The 22,531-nt window shown below is 41.8% G+C and overlaps 2 protein-coding genes across 3 annotated transcripts; one reads left to right on the top strand and one right to left on the bottom strand.

The window, feature by feature from the left end:
• The first annotated feature begins 1,549 nt into the window (after nt 1-1,549).
• On the top strand, nt 1,550-15,037 carry scg3 (secretogranin III). Of its 2 annotated transcripts, none has more exons than XM_063472825.1 (12): nt 1,550-1,969; nt 2,940-2,992; nt 3,129-3,171; nt 3,343-3,540; nt 4,674-4,816; nt 5,179-5,328; nt 5,410-5,623; nt 5,986-6,102; nt 9,087-9,170; nt 9,780-9,890; nt 11,883-11,972; nt 14,140-15,037. In XM_063472825.1, the coding sequence occupies exons 1-12, from the start codon at nt 1,864-1,866 to the stop codon at nt 14,256-14,258; spliced, it is 1,428 nt and encodes a 475-aa protein (XP_063328895.1). In that variant the 5' UTR covers nt 1,550-1,863; the 3' UTR covers nt 14,259-15,037. The 2 variants fall into 2 exon arrangements, with proteins under 2 accessions (XP_063328895.1, XP_063328904.1); XM_063472834.1 differs by having other exon boundaries at nt 1,551-1,969; nt 3,343-3,528.
• lysmd2 (LysM, putative peptidoglycan-binding, domain containing 2) lies at nt 14,818-22,447 on the bottom strand. Its single transcript, XM_063472845.1, has 3 exons — nt 21,995-22,447; nt 19,487-19,842; nt 14,818-16,666 (listed from the first exon to the last, which is right to left on the bottom strand). Exons 1-3 carry the CDS (start codon nt 22,238-22,240, stop codon nt 16,615-16,617), a joined length of 654 nt encoding a protein of 217 aa, XP_063328915.1. The 5' UTR covers nt 22,241-22,447; the 3' UTR covers nt 14,818-16,614.
• Nucleotides 22,448-22,531: the final 84 nt, after the last annotated feature.

Below are 22,531 nucleotides of genomic sequence, written 5' to 3' on the forward strand. Positions count from 1 at the left end.
AAAAAAGGTGGTCATACAAAACGCTGACTTTTAAGCTTTTTTGAAGACTTGTACAAACTCTGCTTTTTTGCATCAAATGCTGTAGTTCAATGTATGATTTCATGTTTTAATAAACTATGGCACCTATTTCCTATTTTCCTAGAAAAATATGAAAACATATGTCTTTGCACAGTACCGTGCATACTGTTTACTGTTAAAAATTATTCCTCTCAGTTTAAGCCTAAGAAAATTAAATATTTTATGAACACAAACTAGATATTATGTTTACCTTTTGATAATGTTGGCAATAAATGAACACCTGTGTTTCCCAACAAACCAATATGTGAGAGGGAAAAAAAAAGAATATTGACCTATACCACGTCATATATTGGCATTACTGTGTTGTATTTTTATATATAATTCAACGAAAAGCAAACAATTTTAACAACAGACAAACATATAAACCAGTAGCACCAAATATTAACAAGGAAGAGATCTCATAGGTTCCCTTCTAATGTCCTGTGAGGGGAGAAAGGCAGCTGTTTGCTAACCTAAAGAATAATATTGAAGCTTGTCAAACCAACAAACATGAATGATGTGACATGAAGAAGAATTGTCCAATTATTGACCGGGATGCACTTTAAGCTAAAGCCGGAGGATTAGCAGTGACAGGCCACATCATCCAGCTCATATGCTCCTAATGACTGTCTGGTTGCATCCAGACAGCCCGCTGCTTTCACACTGTGACATGTGAAATATGAGTGCGCTGCAGACCAACAGCTTTCTCAGGATGACATCTGATTTTTTTGATGAACTATTTGAACCATTAAATGCAAAACGAACGAAGTTTATCTCCTGCACTCGTTTTTTTTCTTTTTCTTTTTTGCGCAAGAACTTTAAAATCCAAGTATTTCATTTTGTTATACCACTTCAAACCACCCCTGATAACACCTGCTGGTTCCTTCATGAAACAAGCAGCCTAAATCTAATTAGCAGCCAAAGGACAGCGGTCATAAAACGAGCCTGATGTGTGTGTGCACCCTTTGTTTATGTGCTCAAATGCTGTTTTAATAGCGGTTGCTATTGACAAGAAGAAGATCTACAACCATGACGCAGGTTGTGGATGACGCACGGAGTGGGCGGGGTTTTTTCCCCCCACTGCTCATGTGCTGCAAAAAATTCATACTCAGCTTTACGGCTTTGCTTCGTCTTCTCTTCAGTTTTAAGTGTTATCAATTAATTAGCTGATCCTGCATAAATATTCTTTACTTTCAGCGCAGTCTAGCGTGTTTTAGAGGACTTTTTCCCCACTAAAAGCGTCACTGCATGGTTGATGATCATAAACTCATCAAATATCAGAATCTTAACCTGTTCTCACGTTTTGCAGCAGTGTGTGAAACTATCGCCCTTGCTTCCACGCATTATTAGTGGAGAACTCATAGGATATGTAGGTGGACTTCACGTGCACATCAACACTTTTTACAGTGTTTAACTCCTCTTCCTCCCTCCCTCTCTCTCCCCCTCCTCCTCCTGGGTAAAGGCAGAAGGGGGCAGGTCTTGTTGTAGTGGGCTCTTTTACTGCCGTGGCAGGTGATGCTGTAGCTCACACGGGGCTTGGAGAGCCTCCCTGCTTATCTGGTTATAATTACAGAGACCGTGACCTGTTTTCAGCACCGCGGCTCGTCAACAGCTCCAGTGGAGAGACTTGACCAGCCCCAACCCCGCCCGGTACGTCAGGCAGAAGCGGGTTCCTCAGGGCGGCAGTTTCAGCACCATCGGCCGGCCGAAGCGCAGCGGAGCTGTCCACACATTCAGCACTTTTGTTGGGGAGGAGGAAACCGGACAGCAGGGACACCGAGGAGGGATAGACAAGTTATTATCAGCATGGCGTCAAAACACGTTGGCCTTTTCGTCCTTTTCCAGCTTCTTGCCCTGAATGTAGTGAGCCAGACATCTGCCTTCCCCACACCTACACCAGCCTCAGCGGACGGTGAGTTGAAATCAATCAATTCTCGTAGAATAGTCTGCGGGCTGGTGGAGAGACCGTCAGTGATTGCTTAGGGGATTTTATAAAATGCCACAAAGTAGTCCACAATGAAAGTCTTTATTTAAGCACATGGTTGTTGAAATGTTAAAAAAAATCCTACTAAGTTGATATTTCTGTGGGTTTTATACGTTTTAGAGCTCCAGGTTAAATTCAGTTTTAAATCTGTTGATTCATAAATCATAAAAGCACAATAATGAGTAAATAAATAAATAAAAAGCGGACTAACTAAAGTTAAGGTCCAGCTCGGCAGTGCCTGGCCGGTGGTGTTTTTAAAGGCGCCTGGCTCTAGGCCGCTTGTGGTCTATTTTCGCTGCAATTTAATCTTTTGTTTGATAATCCGATTACGCTGTGCTTGTGCGGTGGCGAGTTAGGAGAGCAGGGACGCATGAAGGCTACGTATTTATTCAATAAAGTTAGTTTTTTTTTAAATGAGACATGTTTTAACTATCTTACTGGTTGTACAGTTGTTAGTTATCTATTGGTTTGTATTTTATTTTTTTCGTGTTGACCCCTGTACTAGGTGACTTTTCACTGTTCTGTGGAGACCTTTAAAAGGTCAAGAAGCCTTTTGTAACACAGTGACCTGTCCTCTGTTTTTCACCTTATTTTCTCTTGTTACAGTTTTTTGGCTCTGAGATGAGCCTCGTGGACAGCCAGGCTGCTTATTTGTAATATAGGACAAAGGGAGTATAACAAAATCTATGTGGGATTATAATTTAAGAATAGGATGAGCATCACTATAATATTAAATATATCTATTTTCTATACTGTTCATTTGAGCCTCCTGTACAAGTATTTCTGCCTGATCACAGCATCGATTTTATATTAACATTTCAAATCTGGCTCTGTTTGTCAGTAATAAAGTCTGGGCAATACAGCTGTTTAGTAACTGAATGCATTTTTCCTGGCACAGATAAAACTGTGTACAATAGACAGCTGACAGAAGAAAGACCTCTGCAAGAGCAGGTAAGCTCCTTTCTCCTCCAATATCCGGACAAATGAGCTTTATGGCCACTTGGCAAATAACCCGGGTATTAACCCGGCAAACATTATTAATCAGAGCTTATATCCTGAGTGGAAATTATTTTTTGAATTTCCTCAGATCGCAGAGGCGGACAGCGTGAAGGCTGCAGTACAGTCAGCTGGTAAGGGGAAACCTTATTGCCAATCAATTAATGACTTTATTTCCGCCTGCCGAGTGGAATCATGTTGCAGCACTTCCAGTAAAACAGAATTCATCCGTACTGAGAAGAAAAACTGCTGCAGCCACAGTAATGTAAGATGAGTTCATCTTTTTTGTTTCCTCTGCCCGACAGAGTCAGAGCAGAACCACGATGACTTCACCATGCTCAAGTCGCTGGCTGAAGGCCCAAAATCAAAGGAGACCACCGAGGTGCCTGCCAAGAAGAGGGACGATCAGTACATTCCTGACGAGTCAGATTCCACCAAGAGCCGACGTCTCGCTGAGGACTATGACTCCACCAAGAACGGGATGGACTACGGCAAGTACCAGGGTACACGCTGTCATGATTTCATGTACTGTAACTTTGGCCCCTTTGCTACGGGCAGGCTTCACGCTGCGTGCTTCTGTCCTTTCGCTGGCAGGACACCGGGCAGGCGTTTTAAGGAAGAGCAGGCAGGATAAACACATGAGTGTGTGATGGGGATGAGCAGAGACAAGAGTCAGAGAGAGAACATGTGAATGCATGAAAGATTATCCTCTCCCTGACTGCGTTTGTGAACGCTGATGTTCGGCTACAGTGCTGGCTTCTTCTTTAATCTCTTCACAGGAAGCCGTGTGAACACAGCCTGGCATGGTTGAATATTACTGCGGTATCTCATCTCTGTCCCATGTAAATAATGCCTTTGTCGCTGCTCTAGCTTTAACTTAAGACGTGATGTAAAATGCATTCATACCCAGTTGCTGTCACTGCTCTTTTAATATTTGTAAATTTAGCCAAAACACATTTCTCAACATTTATATTTGGTTTTTGGGGGTTTTTTTTGTCTCACTGGACTTTATCAGATGTGCACACATTTGGCTGCATGTAATTTTATCATCAGCAATAAGAGCTGTCTCTGAGGTGAGGTGACTCTGACACAAACCACTGAGCGCCGTCCTTTATTGATTTGTGCATAAAGTCCAACAATGACAAGTGGCTATATTTGGCAAGTGTGGTCTAGATTTCATTTCTCATTTTGTAGCGTGAGGCAAAAATAGGTTCCCGGTGTTTGAAGGCTAAATGCATCAGCGATGATTCAGTCAGGCCAGTGCAGGCACAAGCATCCTGTCGATGCTTATTTTTATTGTCTTTGGACTTTGAGAAGCAGTAGAGGATGTTATGTAAGAGAACAAGCTGTAAAAATTGAACATTTCGTGCTCAGTAATAGAGGCAGAGATATGGTGAATGTGAGGAGAGGGAAAACAACTTGTTACTAGCAAATCTAATAAAAGAGAGACTTGTTTCCGGGTCCAGGTTTGACATTTTAATTTGAAAATGAAAAAAGAAAAACAGAAAAGTTGTATCAAAGTAAAGAAGTGAAGAGAGAAAAGCATCTTTAGTTGATGTAGTGCACACATTAAAGCAGCTAAAAAAGTGTCTCAAGAAAGCTACCAAATGATAACACGAGTGCCCTCTCCTTTCAGACGACCCAGAAAGCTTCCGCCAAATCGACGGCACCCCGCTGACGGCTGATGCCATTGTTCAGAAGATTGCGAATAAGATCTACGAGGAAGACGACAGGGGAGTGTTCGACAGGATCGTCTCCAAACTGCTCAAACTGGGGCTGGTAAGTTGTAAGCTTCCATCATTCAGTTCAGCACAGCACGCCGCATGGCATTTTCTCAGCGGGAGCCCTCTCTCTCCCTCCCTCTCTGTGCGCTCGCTGCTTCCTCATGGGTTAAGATATAGAGACGTGTGAATTGTTCTGTGTTTGCACCATTTTGGCTGTGAATTGCTTTTTTTTGTTTGTTTGTTTTTTGCCAGTCAATAAAAACTTTTTCGGTCCTCCCTGAGATGGAGAGCTCAGTGATAGTGATCAATACGTGATATATGGAGTTTTATCACCAGTCCACCAGTATCCATCTTGCAGTCCATTTCTTACTGCACACATCATTCTCAGTCTGCCTCTTTCACTGTGCTGTCTTATAGATCACCGAAAATCAGGCAGATACTCTGGAGTACAAGGTGGCAGAGGCTCTCCAGGATCTCATCACCAAAAACGCCAAAAACAACGAGATTGAGGACGTTGACCAAGAAGCTAGAGGTGCTCAGGATGATGAGGATTCTGACACAAATGCGGTAAAACCTCCAAAAAAACGGTGAATGTAATGATAATAAGAATAAGGATGACAACAATAACAAAAAACAACACCCTTTCAGGACACATGGGAGCCACCCAGGAGGCGCTACGAGGAGGATGAGGATGAGGAAGATGATGAGATTGAAGACGAGGTGGACAGAGATGCGGAAGAAGATGGGGACAACATCTGGGACAGGGATGCTGACGACGGCAATGAGGTGAGCCCTGAAGACGGGCTCCAGGACCTGCAGTACTTCCCAAACTTCTACCGTCTGCTTAAAAGTCTCAACTCAGGTACAAAAACAAATATGTCCACAAAGTCTCTGTGACGCGTTAGACCACACCCAAAAATATATTTGTTACAGTCATTTCCACCCCAAATAGCAGTTCTTCAGATCGAGAACAGGATTGGATTGTTAATCTTCGTGATGTTGTTTTCAGAGATCGAGGTGCAGCTTGTTTTGTTCACCATTTTTCCCTTTGCAGATGTAGGAAGTGCAGATCAAATACACACACACACGCACAAAACTAATTATTTATAATCCAATCATTATAACCCCTAGAGTCAAACACCATGTGGTCACATAAATGCCATGGTAGGCAATTACCATTATTAGACACCGGTTTGCGATTTGTCTTCTGCTCTGCTGTTGCAGAACAAGACACCCAGGAAAGAGAGACGCTGATCACGATCATGAAGACTCTGATTGACTTTGTCAAAATGATGGTGAAGTACGGCACCATCACACCAGAGGAGGGAGTGTCCTATCTGGGTAAGACATAACATAATGCTAATGTTGTGTAACAGTTGGAGATTCTCAGTGATTTAATGAGAGGCACAGGATTGTATAATAGATGGCAAAAGTCCTTGAAGATCCTGCTCTATTTGTGGTAAATAATATTATGTACATGCAGGACATCGTCATAATTCAGTAATGTTGATCTTGACAGATCATTTTTCATCTTGGTAATGGTAATGACAAAGTAGCACAAAGTCAATTTATTGGCTTTTTCCAGCTGCAATTCAAGGTCTTAATGTGGTTGGTGAGTGCTACAAAAAGTCCCATGGGGCTCCTAATGTAAGCTTGGACAACATCATTATTTGATCAGATCAGCAGCGCAGCACAGACACAGTGATGTTTTACTTTTTCTTCTTACTTCTCTGTTTTCTTCTGTTGGATTCAATCAGAGCTCTAATGCAGTTTTAACATTTGTCACGCTGACTGCAAACTCATGTTTGCATCTCCCCAGTGGCACCTGTGGATCACAGCTATCAGGTCAACTTTTAAAAACAATTCATTAACTTAAGCTTTGTTTAAAGGATCATATGGTTTCCATTTCTATTCCTTTTTTTTATCATTTTTTCCAGTTTTTACTGGAAAGAGTTTCACTAAAGAGTTTCTGCGTTATTTTATCAGCACACAAACAAACAGCAGAAACAAACTGGTCATTTAGCATTAACAGGTCAAGGAAACAAACATGTTTTGCCTACTAACTATTGATCTGTTTGCCTTAAAAACATAATACAATTTTTGTGTCTGTTAAAACTGTTGGCCAAGAGTCAATTTCTAATTTTGACCATAATTTTGATGAAGATCTTCAAAAGCTATTAAGTGGATTCTAGTTTTTTGAAACCTTTTTGTTGTTGCAGATTACTGACCACCAATGTTTGAACTTGTTTTGTTTACATGTATAGCTAACATGTGGATAAAAGGTGTAGGTTTTCACCCATTCGTTGCATTAACCAGCTGGATGTACATGCGCACATTTCTCTGTCTCTGAGTTACCTGAGCTTTCCCCCTGTGCTCTGTTTGCGTTCAGTCAAGCTAATGTTCGCTATCAGCCGACGCAGTGAAGCGTAAAGCCTGCAGAGACAGATTAGTGTCAAGGGCACCCCTGTAAAATCAGACTGCTTTCTTTTTTTTTAATGGACGTCCATCACATCACTGGCCAGTGGAAAAGTCAGGCACCTTTAAGGGACAGCTGTCATCTCTATTTGACATTCAGTCATAGAAAGAGACAACGGAAATAAAATCCTCTTTCATGCATACTCAGGACCGAGTTCGACTTTAACATCAGGTTCTATTCTTCGAGCTTCTAGAATTCTAACATATGTCTTTTTGTTGCTTGTTCTCTCAAAACTTAAAGATATTTAAAACACAGTCCTTAGATCCTTAGGTCTGGGAGGGCTAACCTGTCGTATGTCGGTTATAAAAAGATGAATCAATTCTCCTTTGAGTGACCCCTGACAGCAGCTGGCCAGTGTTGTTTCTTACACAGAGGAAATGACCACTGCTGATGTCACTTACAAAAGCAAACAGCCATATACCACGAGAGCGGATGTGAGTTTCCTAGGCAACCCCTCTGGCTTTATAGCATAGGTTGCAATAAGATAATGGAAAAACAATACGTAAATGCCCCCCTCCCCCCCATGCCCATCTGCCTGTGGCGCTCCAGTGAGTCACACAGGTACACGAGTGAATACACACAGCTGTCAATCTGCCAGCGGGTGATGCAGGACTTGAGCTAGAAAGTAAGACGTGAGGGAGAGAGTGGGCGAGTAAGAAATGTTGTGTGTGTGTGTGTGTGTGTGTGCGTGTGCGTGTGCATGCGAGCACAGAGGAGAGAGTAAAATAATGGGCTTCCACTGTGGCACAGGTGGGAGGAGGTGGAGTGAATACACAGAAAGTGCAGAGCAGAGTGAGATGGTTGAATAATAAAAAAGAAAAATGGAGGAAGGAGGCCGGAGCGAGCAAAGATGAAAGAGGAAATTGCAAAGCTCTGACAACAAACAAACTGAACCTTTCTGTTTGTCTTACATCTTTATCGTCCTTCTGTCCTAATATCCAGTCCACCATCAAAAACTCTTTTGCTCCTCCGCTCTCATATGTGGTCATATTTTATTCACCAAACTCTACCAATCCATAACTAAATCTCCCAAGATATTTATTTTAATCCAGTATATATTACCTCTTTCAGACAGTGAGGTGCACTTTGGGAGTTTGAGTAAACATTTATTAACCAAAATAATACAACTCTGTGGGGAACTTAATTACACTATGAGGGAACCATATCTGCAGACTAGAAAATAATCTTCACAGAATACATAAAAAAAACACTTAAGAGTCCTTGTACCTGCTCATAAATGCACTGTAGGGATTAAATGCGTAAATAAACCTTTTAAATGCTAAATGAGGGGACTGTGAGGTACATCTGAGAACATCTGCTTCCTTTATTTTTGAACATGAGGTTCACCCCTTCGTTAATCCAGATAGGACTAGATGTCTCATTAAGCTGCATTACCTGGTTGTCTCATTCCATGTTTTCTAACACCTAAGTGAGATCATCATGACCCTATGTGCATACCCAGTATATCCCCCCCAAATAAATGCAGCTATTCCTTTGTAGTCTTTATGAGTGATTAAAAGAGAGGATAAACAGATTTAGCTCACTGTTAACTGCTTTGTACATAAATTATTTCTGTAAGGGCTCTTCTCATACTGCATGCATAAATAAATTAGTGGAAATAATAGTGGAAAACACAAGATTATGTTTATCCCTTTGTTGTACTCCTGAGACTTCTTTTCAGTAATTAGATGACACTCGATTTAAATGATAATCAGGCTCTGAGTCACACAGGAACAGTGCGGGTCACTCAAGCACTTAAGAGGCTTTCATTCACTGTGCAGCAGCAGCGTGATGCTGATGAAATCTAAAGTGAAATCTAAATTGTTTGTCGTGTTTTATACACCTGCAGAGAACCTGGATGCTATGATAGCCATGCAGACCAAGAACAAGCTGGGCAAGCCTCTCCTGCCACCTGAGTTTACTGGACCAAACGGTAAACAGCTACACAGACTATCCTCCAAACATGCCAGCCATTAATTAAATTATTAATAACATATATTATTAGCACATTAATAGTTTCAGTTCAGTTATTTTACTTTTTTTCCATCAGGAATGCCCTTCTGCTTAAGCTAACCGGCTAAAGGCAGGAATGCACTTCTGGCCATTAGCCAGTTAGCTTAGCTTAACACTAGGAAACACCAGACTGTCTACACTAGAAGATTAAATCCACCCAGCAACACCCCAAAGCTCACCAGTGAGAACACTGCATCATGCTTAACATTTTCTAAAATGTGGACCTGAAAACAGTAATTTAGTCTTTACTGGGAGTTTTAGATGGTTACATGCTACTTCTTGTGTGCTATTAAGCAACGAGAGTCTCAAGAAAGTCCCTCATCAAGACATACCGCCTGCAGGACAATCCACCATTAAAATGTATTAATGTTTTACAATATTAAATCAGATTTTTTTAAAGACTAAACAAAGTATTCAATGTAAGTAATTTAACTAAACACAGAACAGGTTCACCTGTAGCTTTAAGCATTGCTGTCAGCAACAGACCAGAATTTTTTTTAAGGATTCCTGTCCTGTTTCTTTGCTGTAGGGAAAAACCTGGATGAGGATGACAACACCAAAGCTGAAGCTGCCAAGATGCAGAAGGAATATGAGAACCTGAAAGATTCCACCAAGGAAGAGCAGCCATCAGCTGAGACCAGTCAGTCCGCTACCTAATCATCTTTTTTCTGTGATTTAAAAAGAAAAATCTAAAATAATTTGATACTATCTAATAGTTTTGCCCTTGCAAAGCAATAAGCTACGCTCCTGTAATTCTTTTTTTGCATTATTTTTTTAGGGTTTGTTTAGTGCCAGACATCTCAAATAAATACATGAGTCACAAATATTGCAAATCCCACAAGATTAGCTCTGTGAAGCAAATCATCCTTTCCTACCTGACTATTAGGCTGACTACAATTTCAGACATTTTGTTTTTCAGCAGAGCTGACACTGAAATATACAGTCCTGTGTATTCGAGTCCCTGAACTAGGCCAGTCCAATAGCACTCAAAGGAAAGCTTGTCACAGCTGCCATTATTCTGTGTCCCTGTCTGCTGTACTGTACCCACTCATCAATCTAATCCACGCACGTACGCACACACAAACAGGAGTGCATAAAAAGGAAAAACAAATGAATCACAGAGCAGGATTACCACCATGACATTTCAGCAGGAAATGAAGGAAATATGAAGTGCTGCCTACTAAACTCTGGTTTATCTGCATGCATGTTAAAAGGCTGAGTTGCATAATATGATATTTACGGAACAAATTGGGTTAAAATCCAAATTTGATGTGTGATTCATCAAATCATTGCAAGTTTGCTGAAATATATAACTGTAACTGAGCGTTCTGTGTCAAAAAGTGAAATTATACATGTCTTTGATTGCAAGCGGTGAATGTTACAGGGAAGAAAACAAATACATCATCATTATCTCAATGCAAACCAACACTTGAGGCCTGCTTTCAACCCTCGCCAAGGTCTGGCTTTTGACTCCAAGGGGAAAGGGTACAACTGTCATTCAGTCCCGGGTCACGTGACTCTGGAATAGCCATTTATCAGGCCCAGCTCTGATAAGCTCTGAAAGAACACATCACACTTGGGTGGACATGCTAATTTCAGAACCCTTTTCCAGTGCAGTGCAGTAATGGATGTTGAAGTTACTGCAGCCATGAGTAATTTCTGCAGCTGTTTGTCACATTGACCCAAAGATCAACCAGTTGAGTTTAGAAAAGAAGGAAAAGTAACCACTGCAACATTGTCACTAGTGTGGCTTTATACTATTTCCAAAACTTGTTTTCCTGCTGGTTTGTTCATGATGAATGAGGAAAACAATGGTTGTGTCACACACCTTTGATTTGTTTGCTTATCCTTCCTGTTTTTAGAATATTAAAAACCATCACTTCAAAACAAATTAGCAATACTGGGGTTAGTAATCTAACCAAGCCCACACCTAAACCTCTGTCAAAAGGGGCTGACTTGTCTTATGATGACAGAGTATAGCAAATGATACTGAAAGGTCCGACAACCAGGTTGTTCAGCCTTTTCATTCTGAGATTTCCTCTGGTCTTCCTGTCCTCTTACTTTGGTCACCCGATTTGTTTTCCTAACCTCTTTAGCGACTTTCTCCGATAACTAGATGAAAACACACTCACTGGTGTGGGACACGGTGCTGTAGATTTTGCGGGGAAGTGCATCTGATTAACCCGAGTTACACAGCGCAAGAGGAGGCGTTCAGGGTGTGTGTGGGCATGAAAGAGAAGAAGCTTTCTTTAGTAAGAACCAGTAAACTGTCAAAAGGATTTTGATTTTGGGGGGGAAACAGGCACCATTTCTACCATTTTTTTTAAAGTGGACATCTGATTTCAGCAGCAGTGCTTTATTGTGTTGCCAAGTTATTAAAGGAAAAATCTTGTGTTGTCAAAATCTGTGTTTCCATGGCTTCTGAAAGAAAAAAGTAAAAATAAACAAAGTGCGCTTTTTGCTTTAGAAGAGTTTTGAGCTATAAATAATTGACATGCCAAAGATAGCACAGACTGATTCTTTGGTGAAAACAAAGCTTATCTGAGCTGAAATTTTTTGCATTTTGTAATATCTTAACGAGCCGGTTCGTCGCCTGCCTTTCTCTTCATTTTCCCCTTTCCTCTAACTCCAGATCAGCCTGGCAAATCCGAGACTTATCTGGAGGCCATCAGGAAGAACATCGAGTGGCTGAAGAAACACAACAAAGAAGAGGGCAAAGATGGTGAGACGTGTCCTCATGTTCGACAATAGATAAGAAAAACTGGATACAGACCTCGTTCTCGTGTGTCTGCTTTTTGTGCAAAAGACACAAACATTTCCACGCTGAGTCCTGAATGGCTTTGTTGAGCACTACGAGCCAGAACTAGAAGCTGTCCTCTCCTTACTGAACAGCTGTAGATCACAGGTCTGAGGCGACACGGCAAAGAAGAGGAAAAATTGAAGCCTCTTTTGTTCGCCTTGATTTGCATTTTCAAAGAGAGTGGGATACTAACATAGACGCTCCACTCCAGATCTCATGAATATGGATAACTGTAAATGAGTTGTCCTAATTGCTGTGATACAGCTGGCTTGTTCAGAGACAAAGGTCAGTTCATTTATTCCCTCCTACCTGTTCCTCATCATTGATGGCATCTTTGAAGAAGAAATATATTTAATGATACTGACCCTGCTCCACAACACTAAAATATCAGGCGTCAGCATCTGTCTCAGGATTTTTGTGTAATGTTTGTATATTTTCAAATGTATTTCTTTCCCGGAACAATCGGTTTCCATAAAGAAAGTCTGCAGTCTGCAGAGCTGTGGAAACTGTGGTAGTTTCACACACTACGGTGCACTCGTCTAACAAGAGGAACCTGCTGTTGGACTCTCCACAGAGTAAAATCGATGCCCAGTGGTGCTTAATTAAGCAGAGCAGAATGAAATGTTAATGAGTTCTCACTATTGAGGCCATCCGCCCAATGGCGATCATCTCAGTAGGAAATCCCAGACAAAAACAGCAAAAAAAGAAAAAAAGTAAACAGTTCCAGCTAAGTGAGATTTATATCTGTTGTGCTGGCAGGCTTGATCTAATCTGAGCTGATCAATAGTGAACCAGACAAACGGCTCAAAAAGCACAGGAATTAAAGAAAGCAAAAAACAAAGTGTGACCCAGATTCTCGTGCGGATCTTAAACACGGAAGGGAAAGAGAAGAAAAACAAGAGACTGACAGTGAGCTTAAAGCACTGAATAGCAGAGAGGAGCAAAGCAGCGGGGAAGTTTTGTCTGGAGCTCATCTCTGACCTTGCTCTATATAGGACGCCTCATTAGCATTCAAGTGCGTGGAGGAGTTGTCTGGGACAACAGAGGGCCTCCCTGCCTGCCTGTCAGTGATCTGGACAGGAGACAGACTGATACTGGTGTAAGAAAGGACAAGTTCAGGCTGAACACACAGAGGGTCAAAATGTGCCCGAGAATCACCCAATTTTCCCATACCGAGACACTCGGTAACTAAAATGACACACCGCCAGGCCCTATTTATCTAGCACAGCTTGTACCACTTTAAAACGCTCTCTAAAGTTCTCGTCTTCCTCGTCCTCTCTTTTTTCAGAGTGTTAGACAAAAAAACACCCTCATAGAAACAGAGAGTGTAAGATGGGCCATTTATTGTGCTCACTCTGCCAGAAGCACCCATTAGAACAATCTCAGCAGACTGTGTGTGTTTACGCCTACGCACCACAGAGATTAGCCAGAAGAGCAGATGGACGTAGAGGCCACATCCTGGTTTGGGCTCTTGGCTCCTCAGTGCCAAGATTGAGAGAAGTAGTGCTGTCTCTAATTACATCCTGCTAATCCTTCACGCGCATCATGTCCGTCAAAGCAACTGTATCTTCGAGCAGTTTAATAATTTGCCTCTGTTAGAAATGTTGTTAGGAAGATGCTCGGGAGTGACTGTGGGACTTGTTGGCTGTCCTCTAGCCTCCTGCAGCCACTTTACTCAGAGTCTGTTAGCACAGAGAGGGGTGCTGGTGTTGCGGCAGCTGTTTGCCTCCACTCATTTGTTACCATGATGGATAATACAGAGTTAGGCTGTGTTCAACCCTAAATATAGCCACAGCCATATGGTGCGGTTTCAAATGACAATTAGTTCTCTAGAGCATGGTGGAAAACAATCTCACAAAGTCTGTTAGTTAGCAGTTATTTAACTGGCAAGTGTGTTTCGCTCTGAGATCTTTTGACCTCATTTCATTTCGTGCATTTCGGCCTAAGACAAACATGACCTTAATCCTCCTTGAACCCTGTTTGGGTGTGCCATCTTAAAAAGACAGCACTTCTAGAATGTCTGATCTTTCCTTTAACCTCATGATCTTCTCACAAAACCCATCCTTTCCTGTTTTCCTCATCTTTCCAGATTATGACCTGTCCAAGCTGAAGGATTTCATGGACCAGCAGGTTGATTCATACATCGAGAAGGGCATCATCGCCAAAGACGAAGGAGACACCATCAAGAGGATCTACAGCAGTCTGTAACACTATTGTCCATTCTGTAACCAGCCCGGCCTAAAAACCACACACACACACCAGGGCTCAATCTGATATGAATAATGCTCAAAAAATCCCAGACTACAACTTATTATTACCGAAGGCATGGTAACGTATAAATGTTGTATTCAAACCTACCTGCTTAGGGGAACTCCCGGAGATTCCCATATGTATTAAGAAATGGGAATTCATAATACTGTCAACACAATAAAAAAAAGAACCCTTAAATTATTCCTTCCAGCTACTGAACTGATTATATTTGCACGCCAAGATCAGAGTAATAACCTCTAGAGCTAAAAGGAAAATCACACTTGTCAGATTTTAGTGCTAGCTTTTACTCCAACCTGACTCCAGCGGGACATGAATGTCATGGGTATAATGCCGTAGTTTTGTCATAACTGTTTTCCATACAATTTTACAGCAAAACATGCATATATCAAGTTATTCTCATTGTATTTAACCTGTGTTAGCCTACATTTATTTTTCCCCCTCCAGTGTATGTGTAAGCTCCTAATGTACTCTCGCTTTTTACTTTACCAAAAATATATTTGTTGTGTATGTCAGTGCCCTATGTACGCCTGTTCTGTTGTAATCCCTCCAGAGCCCAATAGGGGGCGGTGTCTGACTCAATCAGTTCTCTCTGCATGTCTTTTGAGTTCAACATTTCTATCTCTGTAGAGGAAAAACAGATGAAGTATTTTTAAATGTAAATATTTGTGATTTTTTCCTAAAGTTGTAAAAGCAATTAAAACATTGCCTTTTCTTTACTCGACTGTGCTCGACTGTGATGAAGAAGCAGCACTGGAAGGAAAAAAAACCCTCTTGATCTTAATATTTGCTTAAATATGCATTTATTCTGTCCAAATAAAACCCAATAGAACTTAAAAGCACAATAAAACAGTTGATACAGACAGTTCTCCACACATAAATAATGCAATCACACTCACAAAACAAAATAATAATAAGAGCAGTCCCATTTGTTCTCAAACAGGGCAAATGGAACTGCGTTCAAAGGCTTGAGTCCATCCGCCGCCTCCGTGTGGGGTGAGCTCGTACCGAGTAAACACTGATGAGGAAGGCCTGAATATACTTTCCGACGATCCTATTCTAGGAGGAGATTTAGAACATCAGAAGCGGTTAGCAAGTTAACAGGCTAATCCTTCTGGCATTGCTTAGCGCCCTGTGTGTGTTTGTGAGATTGTATCTGAACATATGCAGCAGGTAGGTTCTGTACAGCAGCTTTGCAAGCATATCATATGTGGACGGGCACGTGTGCTCAGATGCTCCTCCAGATGAGATGTGAGCTACTTGGTGAAACTACAAAAAAAATACCCTCAAACCTACTTCCAGAAGAAGGAGATGTGCCATGTAAAATGGAAATTTAAAAAAATACACATATTTAAACCCTAGATTTATCTAGACGTATCATGAACACAGCATGACGAATTTGAAAACATTATTGTTTTAACAAGAATAAATTATCGTTTATGAATTGGATGCCAAAGTGCTGAGTCAGGCGCACGTCTCTCACTACTGTGTTATATCACCTCCTTTTCTTAACGGAACAGTCTGGAGCGTCTGTTGTGAGATTTGGTTTTTGTAATGTGTCACGAGCTTTCAGTGGGTGTTTAGCACCCAGACTCTCCAGAGCCACGCTGCTGGAATATGTGCAAAAAAGTGGTCTGGCCTTGTCTTGCTTGGACCTTCCCTGTGTAGCGGCAGATCTATAGGAAGCTTGTTTCTGTCACAGTTTCTCAGATGCCTACCTTGAAATTTTGAAATGACTTTGAAATGATGACTTGTGGATTGAAAAACTTTTTCCTCTGGCAGAAACGAGCTTCCGTAGATATGAGCAACACATCCACATCTTCGCTTCTGATAGTGGCAAGTCTAAATTAACTATAGGTGGGAGTGGGAACGGTTGCCCTGTGATAAAGTGGCAACATATCCAGGATGTGTGTTGCCTTTTGACCTATGACCACCAGGACAGGCTCCACCCCCTTGTGACTCTTTACTGGGTAAGTGAAAGAAAAAGGATGGATGAACAGCAGTTAGCAGTTTCACCATGAATCAGTTCTTGGCATGAATCGCACTGAGCTTCTACGACATGTTTTCAATTAAACAGTTAATATTTACATTTCACACAGCACAGCAGCTCTCTTGGAAATGGGCTTGTAATGTACATCATAAGAACTGCATTTCAATAAATAAAAAGGCAGAAATGACACTTGCTAAACGCAGTTCAGTAAACATGAAAAGGTAAAAAGAAAAAAGCGATGAGGCTGCGGTAGTGTTTGTGTCCATGGGCAAGCGTGTCCGAGACTTTGGGTAAACAAGTTGCTCTTTAGATCTCCTGGTATGATGTTGTGGGGGCCGCGTAATTCTCCTCGCTGCTCCTGCAAACAAGAGGAAATTAAAAAAAACATGTTACAGCCTTTAACTTAATATGATTACAGACACATACTCTCTTTTACGCCTCTTCAGTGTAGGTAAGGATGTGAATATTGGACGAGGCTAACCAAGTCGCTGCCTTGATCTCAATCACAGCTCAGAGCTCACATGTTCAGGAAAAGTGGGCCAATCAGTATAAAACATCAATGTCCTGAGATCCATCATAAGTGTTAACATTCGCTTTTACAACTACTGCAGCAACAGTGAAGCTGCTGAGAGTTTATTTAACTAGAGGTGAAATATGAGAGGATGAACATCAAAAGAGGATCCAAAAAAGGTTTTATACCACAATTTTGAGGGTAAAAAGTGAAATGACCGCTAATGCGATGTGGCGGATTTCCTTCGACTTAGGATAAAATCAATCTTTTAAACCACAAATAACTCACTCTCAGTGTAGTTTGGCTTTCAATAAACCCTCACAGAAACCTAACTGGTTCACCAGATTCCACAGTTATTTTGTTTATTCAAATGTGTGGCGGCCATTAGATTACAGATTTCCTGAAAATATACATATAAGCACACAAAGTTCTTAACAGATATATCACACCTCCATCTAATGTAAGGTTTATCCCACAGCTGTCCTAAATTAAGAGTATCGGTAATTAAAAAAAAACAAAAAACAAAAAAAAAACATTTTATTGACATTGTTTATGTTTCTGTAATGGTTATTCCACCAGTATGCACCAATCAAACAAATGTATTTTTATTTCAAACCTCTGGAGCTATTGAGACCGTTCTAACATGAGCTGCCTAGTTTTGAAAATTTCAGCGAGGGTGTCTGTAATCTCTTGAATGTTACTAACCTTACCAAATAGCACCTGTAGTTTAAAATACACAGAGGTGAATACTTTCATTAAAACATGACCCAGTTACAAACAACACCAAACCACAAACCTCTTTGTGAGAAGTTTCCTGTAAAAGCAATTTTATTTCCCTCTCACTGAAGCTACAATGTTAGCTAGAAGCCATGCAGGCGGTAGAATAAAAACAGTTCTTACAATTTTTGCCCTTTTTTCTGAGAAACGGATTATGTTTTGGGTTTTTTTCTAAGCACTTTGACTCCTAAAAGGAGTGCCAGCTACTTCCATTATATTCAAGAGAAGGCAGACAGGTGGGACTACAGAACAGATGGAAGCATGCAAACATAATTTTACAGATTAAACTGTGCTGTATTCCTAACTTGTTGTAATATAATAGCCACGGGTGCGCAAATGATAGAAGGTCTTCAGAAGGGAGAACTGGGCCTGTCATTGGTTTAGCTTAAGGGGGCTTGTGGTTCATTTCATCCCAGGCAGTAAGTCAAGCAGGCACACTGCTCGTGTTTGCCCTAGCACTCTGTATAAACAAGGGAGTGCGCCTTTGTTTGTCTAAACACACTACAGCTTTACAAAGCAGCCTTTTATGTGACTGAAGTCAGAAGTGGGACTAAACACAGAGCACAGATTTGACAAAGCCAGCAGGCGAACTCTGAAAGAGAAATTAAAAACTCTCTTTACTCGAAGCTGATGCATTTTGTAACACCAAAACACAGATCTAGAGTTAAAAGCACAGATCTGTGCTTAAAAATAGATTCATAGGAAATGCATATGAGCTGAATAGATAGAAAGTGTGTAATAATGAAATGAGAGACACGATTTTGCACTGTAATGTCTGTAGTAGGCAGTAAAGGGGGTGATATATATTACAGGAAGAGAACGCAGTAATGGTTATTTTTTCAAATGTAGTATCTACTTTGAGCTGTTCCCTTATTCACGAGGGGCTCAGTACATCGGGCAGATCCACACATTTAATTTGACAGATTTTTCTTTTTTCTTTTCACCGGATGCCCTTCATGACACAACCGCCCCCCAAAGGATACATATCTCCTCCAGGGATCGAACTGGGGGATCTTTTGCTTGTTGGGCGAATGTGTGAACCAAATATTGAAGTTAAATACTACATAGCGGGAGCAATATGACTCACAGCGTGACTCAGTCCTCCAAAGTGATAGTACCAACAAAGCCCGTTTCTCTATGAACGTTGTACGCCAAGCACTTACTGCTGCTTCACTACTGAGCAGACGCGACCGGCTTCTCTGCCTCAGCACACAGAAGTAGGACGTGCAAGGGCAAGTCAGATCTCACACTAAATACCTGAGTAGTACTGCAGAAGGGCAAAAACCTGTACTCCTAGCTTCGATCTTTTCTCTGTGAGAACATTTTAAAACAGCTTATTCCTGCTGACTGGGACTTCTGACGAGCTCCCGCTGAGCTCAAAGAGAAGATGAGAGCGGTTCACTTCAGACGACGCTGCACTGTAAGCCGTTTCCGCAAATTCACTGCAGCCCTGAACTTTTCTGGACTGCGCCCATGTGAGAAAAGAGCAGGAAGCTGTCTGGAAAATTAAAAGCAAGTGAGCAAGCCCCTGTGTGGGGACACGTGAGGAGATGAAACATTGGTCAATCGAGGTCAAAACACACAAACATTATGCTGTTTCCTGTCTACTACGCTTGAAAAAAAAAATTACTTGGCATTTATGACCTGTCATTGGTTGATACCAAACCAAGACACAGTATCAGTTTTTGCATCTGACCATGAGGCAAAGGTCAGTCAGAACAAAGTCTGATTGGATGCAATGCTTAGAAGAAAGCACCAGTGTGAGAAGCAGCGGCCCAGAGGAAAAAAACTGAAATGAGCAATGGTGCTCACAAAAATAGTATGAAAGTGGTTACTTATCAGCACACATAAAAGAAGAAGCAGTTCGCTGGCTGTTGTTTAACACCTCACCTCACTTCTTCTTCTTCTTTCAGTCTGCGCGCAGCCTGCTTTGACTGTTTAATTTGCAAGTCCAGTCTGTGTAAGAAGTCTTTGGCTGACAGCTCCTCTGGCTGAGGCTGAGGCTGGGCAGGTTTGGAGTGCTCACGGGGCGGGGAAGGGGGCGGCGAGGGTCCCTCGATATCCTGCGTGATAATACAAGGTGCGTCTGCCTCCTGGCAAGCCGTGTCACCATCCCCATCAGGAGACTCGAGAGACAGTCCATTAAATATGGAGCGCTTCTCTGACACCACGGGGATGTTGAGGCTGTTCCTCAGGAAGATGCAGTCATTGCTGAACAGCTTATTGGCTCTCTTGATCTGCTCCATCTGGAAGATGACAGCAAAAAAAAAAAGAAGAAGAAAGAAATGTTGAAACTCTATTTCATCAATTCTGACTACACACTTTACTTATTTTGATGGCACCCCTGCCTCTCATCTGAAAGGAAAATCATCTTATATCTGCGTATCTATATTGGTAGCAGTATTTTAAATACAATCACTGACCACACGGTTAGTTATACCTTGCTGGTACCGGTTTGAATCACCTTTTGCTTTCAGGACTGACTTAATTCCTCATGGCACTGAAAACATTCCTCAGAGATTTTGCTCCATATTGACTTTATAGCATAGCATCATACAGTTGCCATGGATTTATCGGCTGTACGTCAATAATGAGAATGCCCTGTTCCATCACGTCAATATGATGCTCCGCTAAATTTGGATCTTGTGACTATGGAGGCCATTTGAGTACAGGAAACTCACTGTCATGCTCAAGAAACCAATTTGAGATAACTTGAGCTTTGTGATCCTGCATAAAGCAGCCATCAAACGATGGTCAGTGACAATACTCAGGTAGATGTGACAATCAATCTGATGTACCGTCCACAAACACTGGAGACAAGAGGGACATAAGCTTTTGTGTTGTTTATGATCAATTCTGACCCTATCCACACATCTCAACAGAAATCCAGACTTATTTTTATGAAAACCACTAAACATTGTTTGAAATCTTCTGTCGTCCTATTTTGATGACCCTGTGGAAACTGTAGGCTTTGTTTCTTGTTCTTAGTTGACAGGAGTGGACCCCAATGTGGTCTTCTTCTGCTGCTGTAGGCCATCTGCTTCAAGATTCAACATGATGTGCACTCAGGATGCTCTTTTGCTTCTTCTTGAATGTAACAAGCAGTTATTTGAGTTAATGTTTCCTTCCTATCAGCTCGAAGACGTCAGGCCATTCTCCTCTGATCTCTAGCAGCAACGAGGCATTTTCTCCCTGAGGATTGACTCTCGCGCTATGTTTCTTATTCTTCAATCTCTGTAAACCCCAGAGATGGTTGTGTGGGAAAATCCCAGTAGATCAGCGGTTTCTGAAATACTCACAGCTGCCCATCTGGAACCAGCAACCATGAAATGTTCAAAGTAACTTCTATCATCCTTCTTCCCCTTTCTGATGCTCAGCAAGTCATCCTGACCATGTCTATATGTCGCAATGCACAGAGTTGCTGCAATTTGAGTGGCTAATTACACACTTGCTATAACCAGCAGCTGATGAGTGTATATGGTATTTATTCATTTTACACAAAAGCCCAGTCTTTAAACTTAAATATATTAGTAATATATTAGAGGAACACTTTCACTCCCTGAAGTCACAGCAGTCTGAACATCAGTCAGTTCAGTCAGCAGCCCTTCAAACAAAGTAAAACTTGTGTTTTACATTTGGGAACCACTGAAGTGACTGGCAGGGTATTTTTCGGCTGTTTCAGAGGTCATTTCGGGTAAAAATGAACAAGAAACAGAAAGTGGTTAACTCACGGCAGGTAATTATCCTGCATGTGTGTGCGTGTATTGTTTTTTTGTTTTGTTTTTTTATTAAGAGAATATAGCATTGCATGTGAGCCAGATTACTTATTCTAACCCTGGACAGGAATCATGCAGAGTCACTTCACAAACTGTGGACTTTTTGAGGAAACTGGAGATGTCGACACTCAGGTAGAGCCCATTTTTGACCAAGTGATCATCCTCACAGCAAGCTTGTCAAACTTTTGCTCTCACCCATCTGAACTCAGAGTGGAAACTCTGAACCCTCGAAGCAAATATTTCACGCCTCTTTCAAATTGGAATAATCTTGCTGCATTTCGGGGGGGGGGGTCCACAGAACTGCCTGACGTTTACATTAGGAGTAAAAGCGAAAGTAAAATATGGAAGTGAGCTTCTGTTCTCACAAGGTGAACGGAAATAGTCCCCAGGTGTTCAGTCACAATCCAGAGAGTTTACGGACAACTTTCTGGGCTCGGATTTCTTAGTGCGTGACTTTAAGTAGAATCAGAGAGTGGAAAGTAAGAGAAAATGTCTTCCCTTATGTCCGTTTCAGTGTTTGCTCCTCTTATCTGTCAGTGTGGTGTGTTTAATGCAATCTCTAGTTCCGTCAAGGTAAACATCAACGCATACACTGCTATCTATGGCCGAGAAGCGACCTTACCGTGACACCGTATTTGAGAGCAATCCCTTGCAGAGTATCGCTGTCTGTAACCCGATGCTCTATGTATTTCTCCCCCAGGGAGGCCGTGACGCTGGCTGTGCTGCCGTACGAGCGGATCTTGGTCCGGGCCAGACTCTGGGACAGTTCACTCTCTGACTCGGAACCGGACCTGGACCGAGGGAAGATGGGCTGGGCAAATCGTCCTCCTCCATCCCGCATCGGCAGGACGGGCGAGAACTCCGCCATCTTCTCTTGAATAAATAAACAGCCCGTTAGCCTCTGTTTGTTTTAACGCTCCAGCTCCGTCGCTTCAGTGAACTAAATCGCTGATTTAGGCGGCGGAGAGAGTCCCATCCCGGGTCATACGGAGCATGCAACCCCGGGGAAAACAGACATGTTTAGGGGGGCACTACCACACAGCCCTCTTTTGTCATTGATCCGCTACATTGACGTATAAACGTACAGAACGTGCAGGGGGGAGACTATAACACAATTTCCGGTTACTGCACTTTCAAAATAAGTGAAGCAGAACCGATT

Source organism: Pelmatolapia mariae, linkage group LG1 (assembly GCF_036321145.2).
Source record: "Pelmatolapia mariae isolate MD_Pm_ZW linkage group LG1, Pm_UMD_F_2, whole genome shotgun sequence".
Taxonomy (NCBI): domain Eukaryota; kingdom Metazoa; phylum Chordata; class Actinopteri; order Cichliformes; family Cichlidae; genus Pelmatolapia; species Pelmatolapia mariae.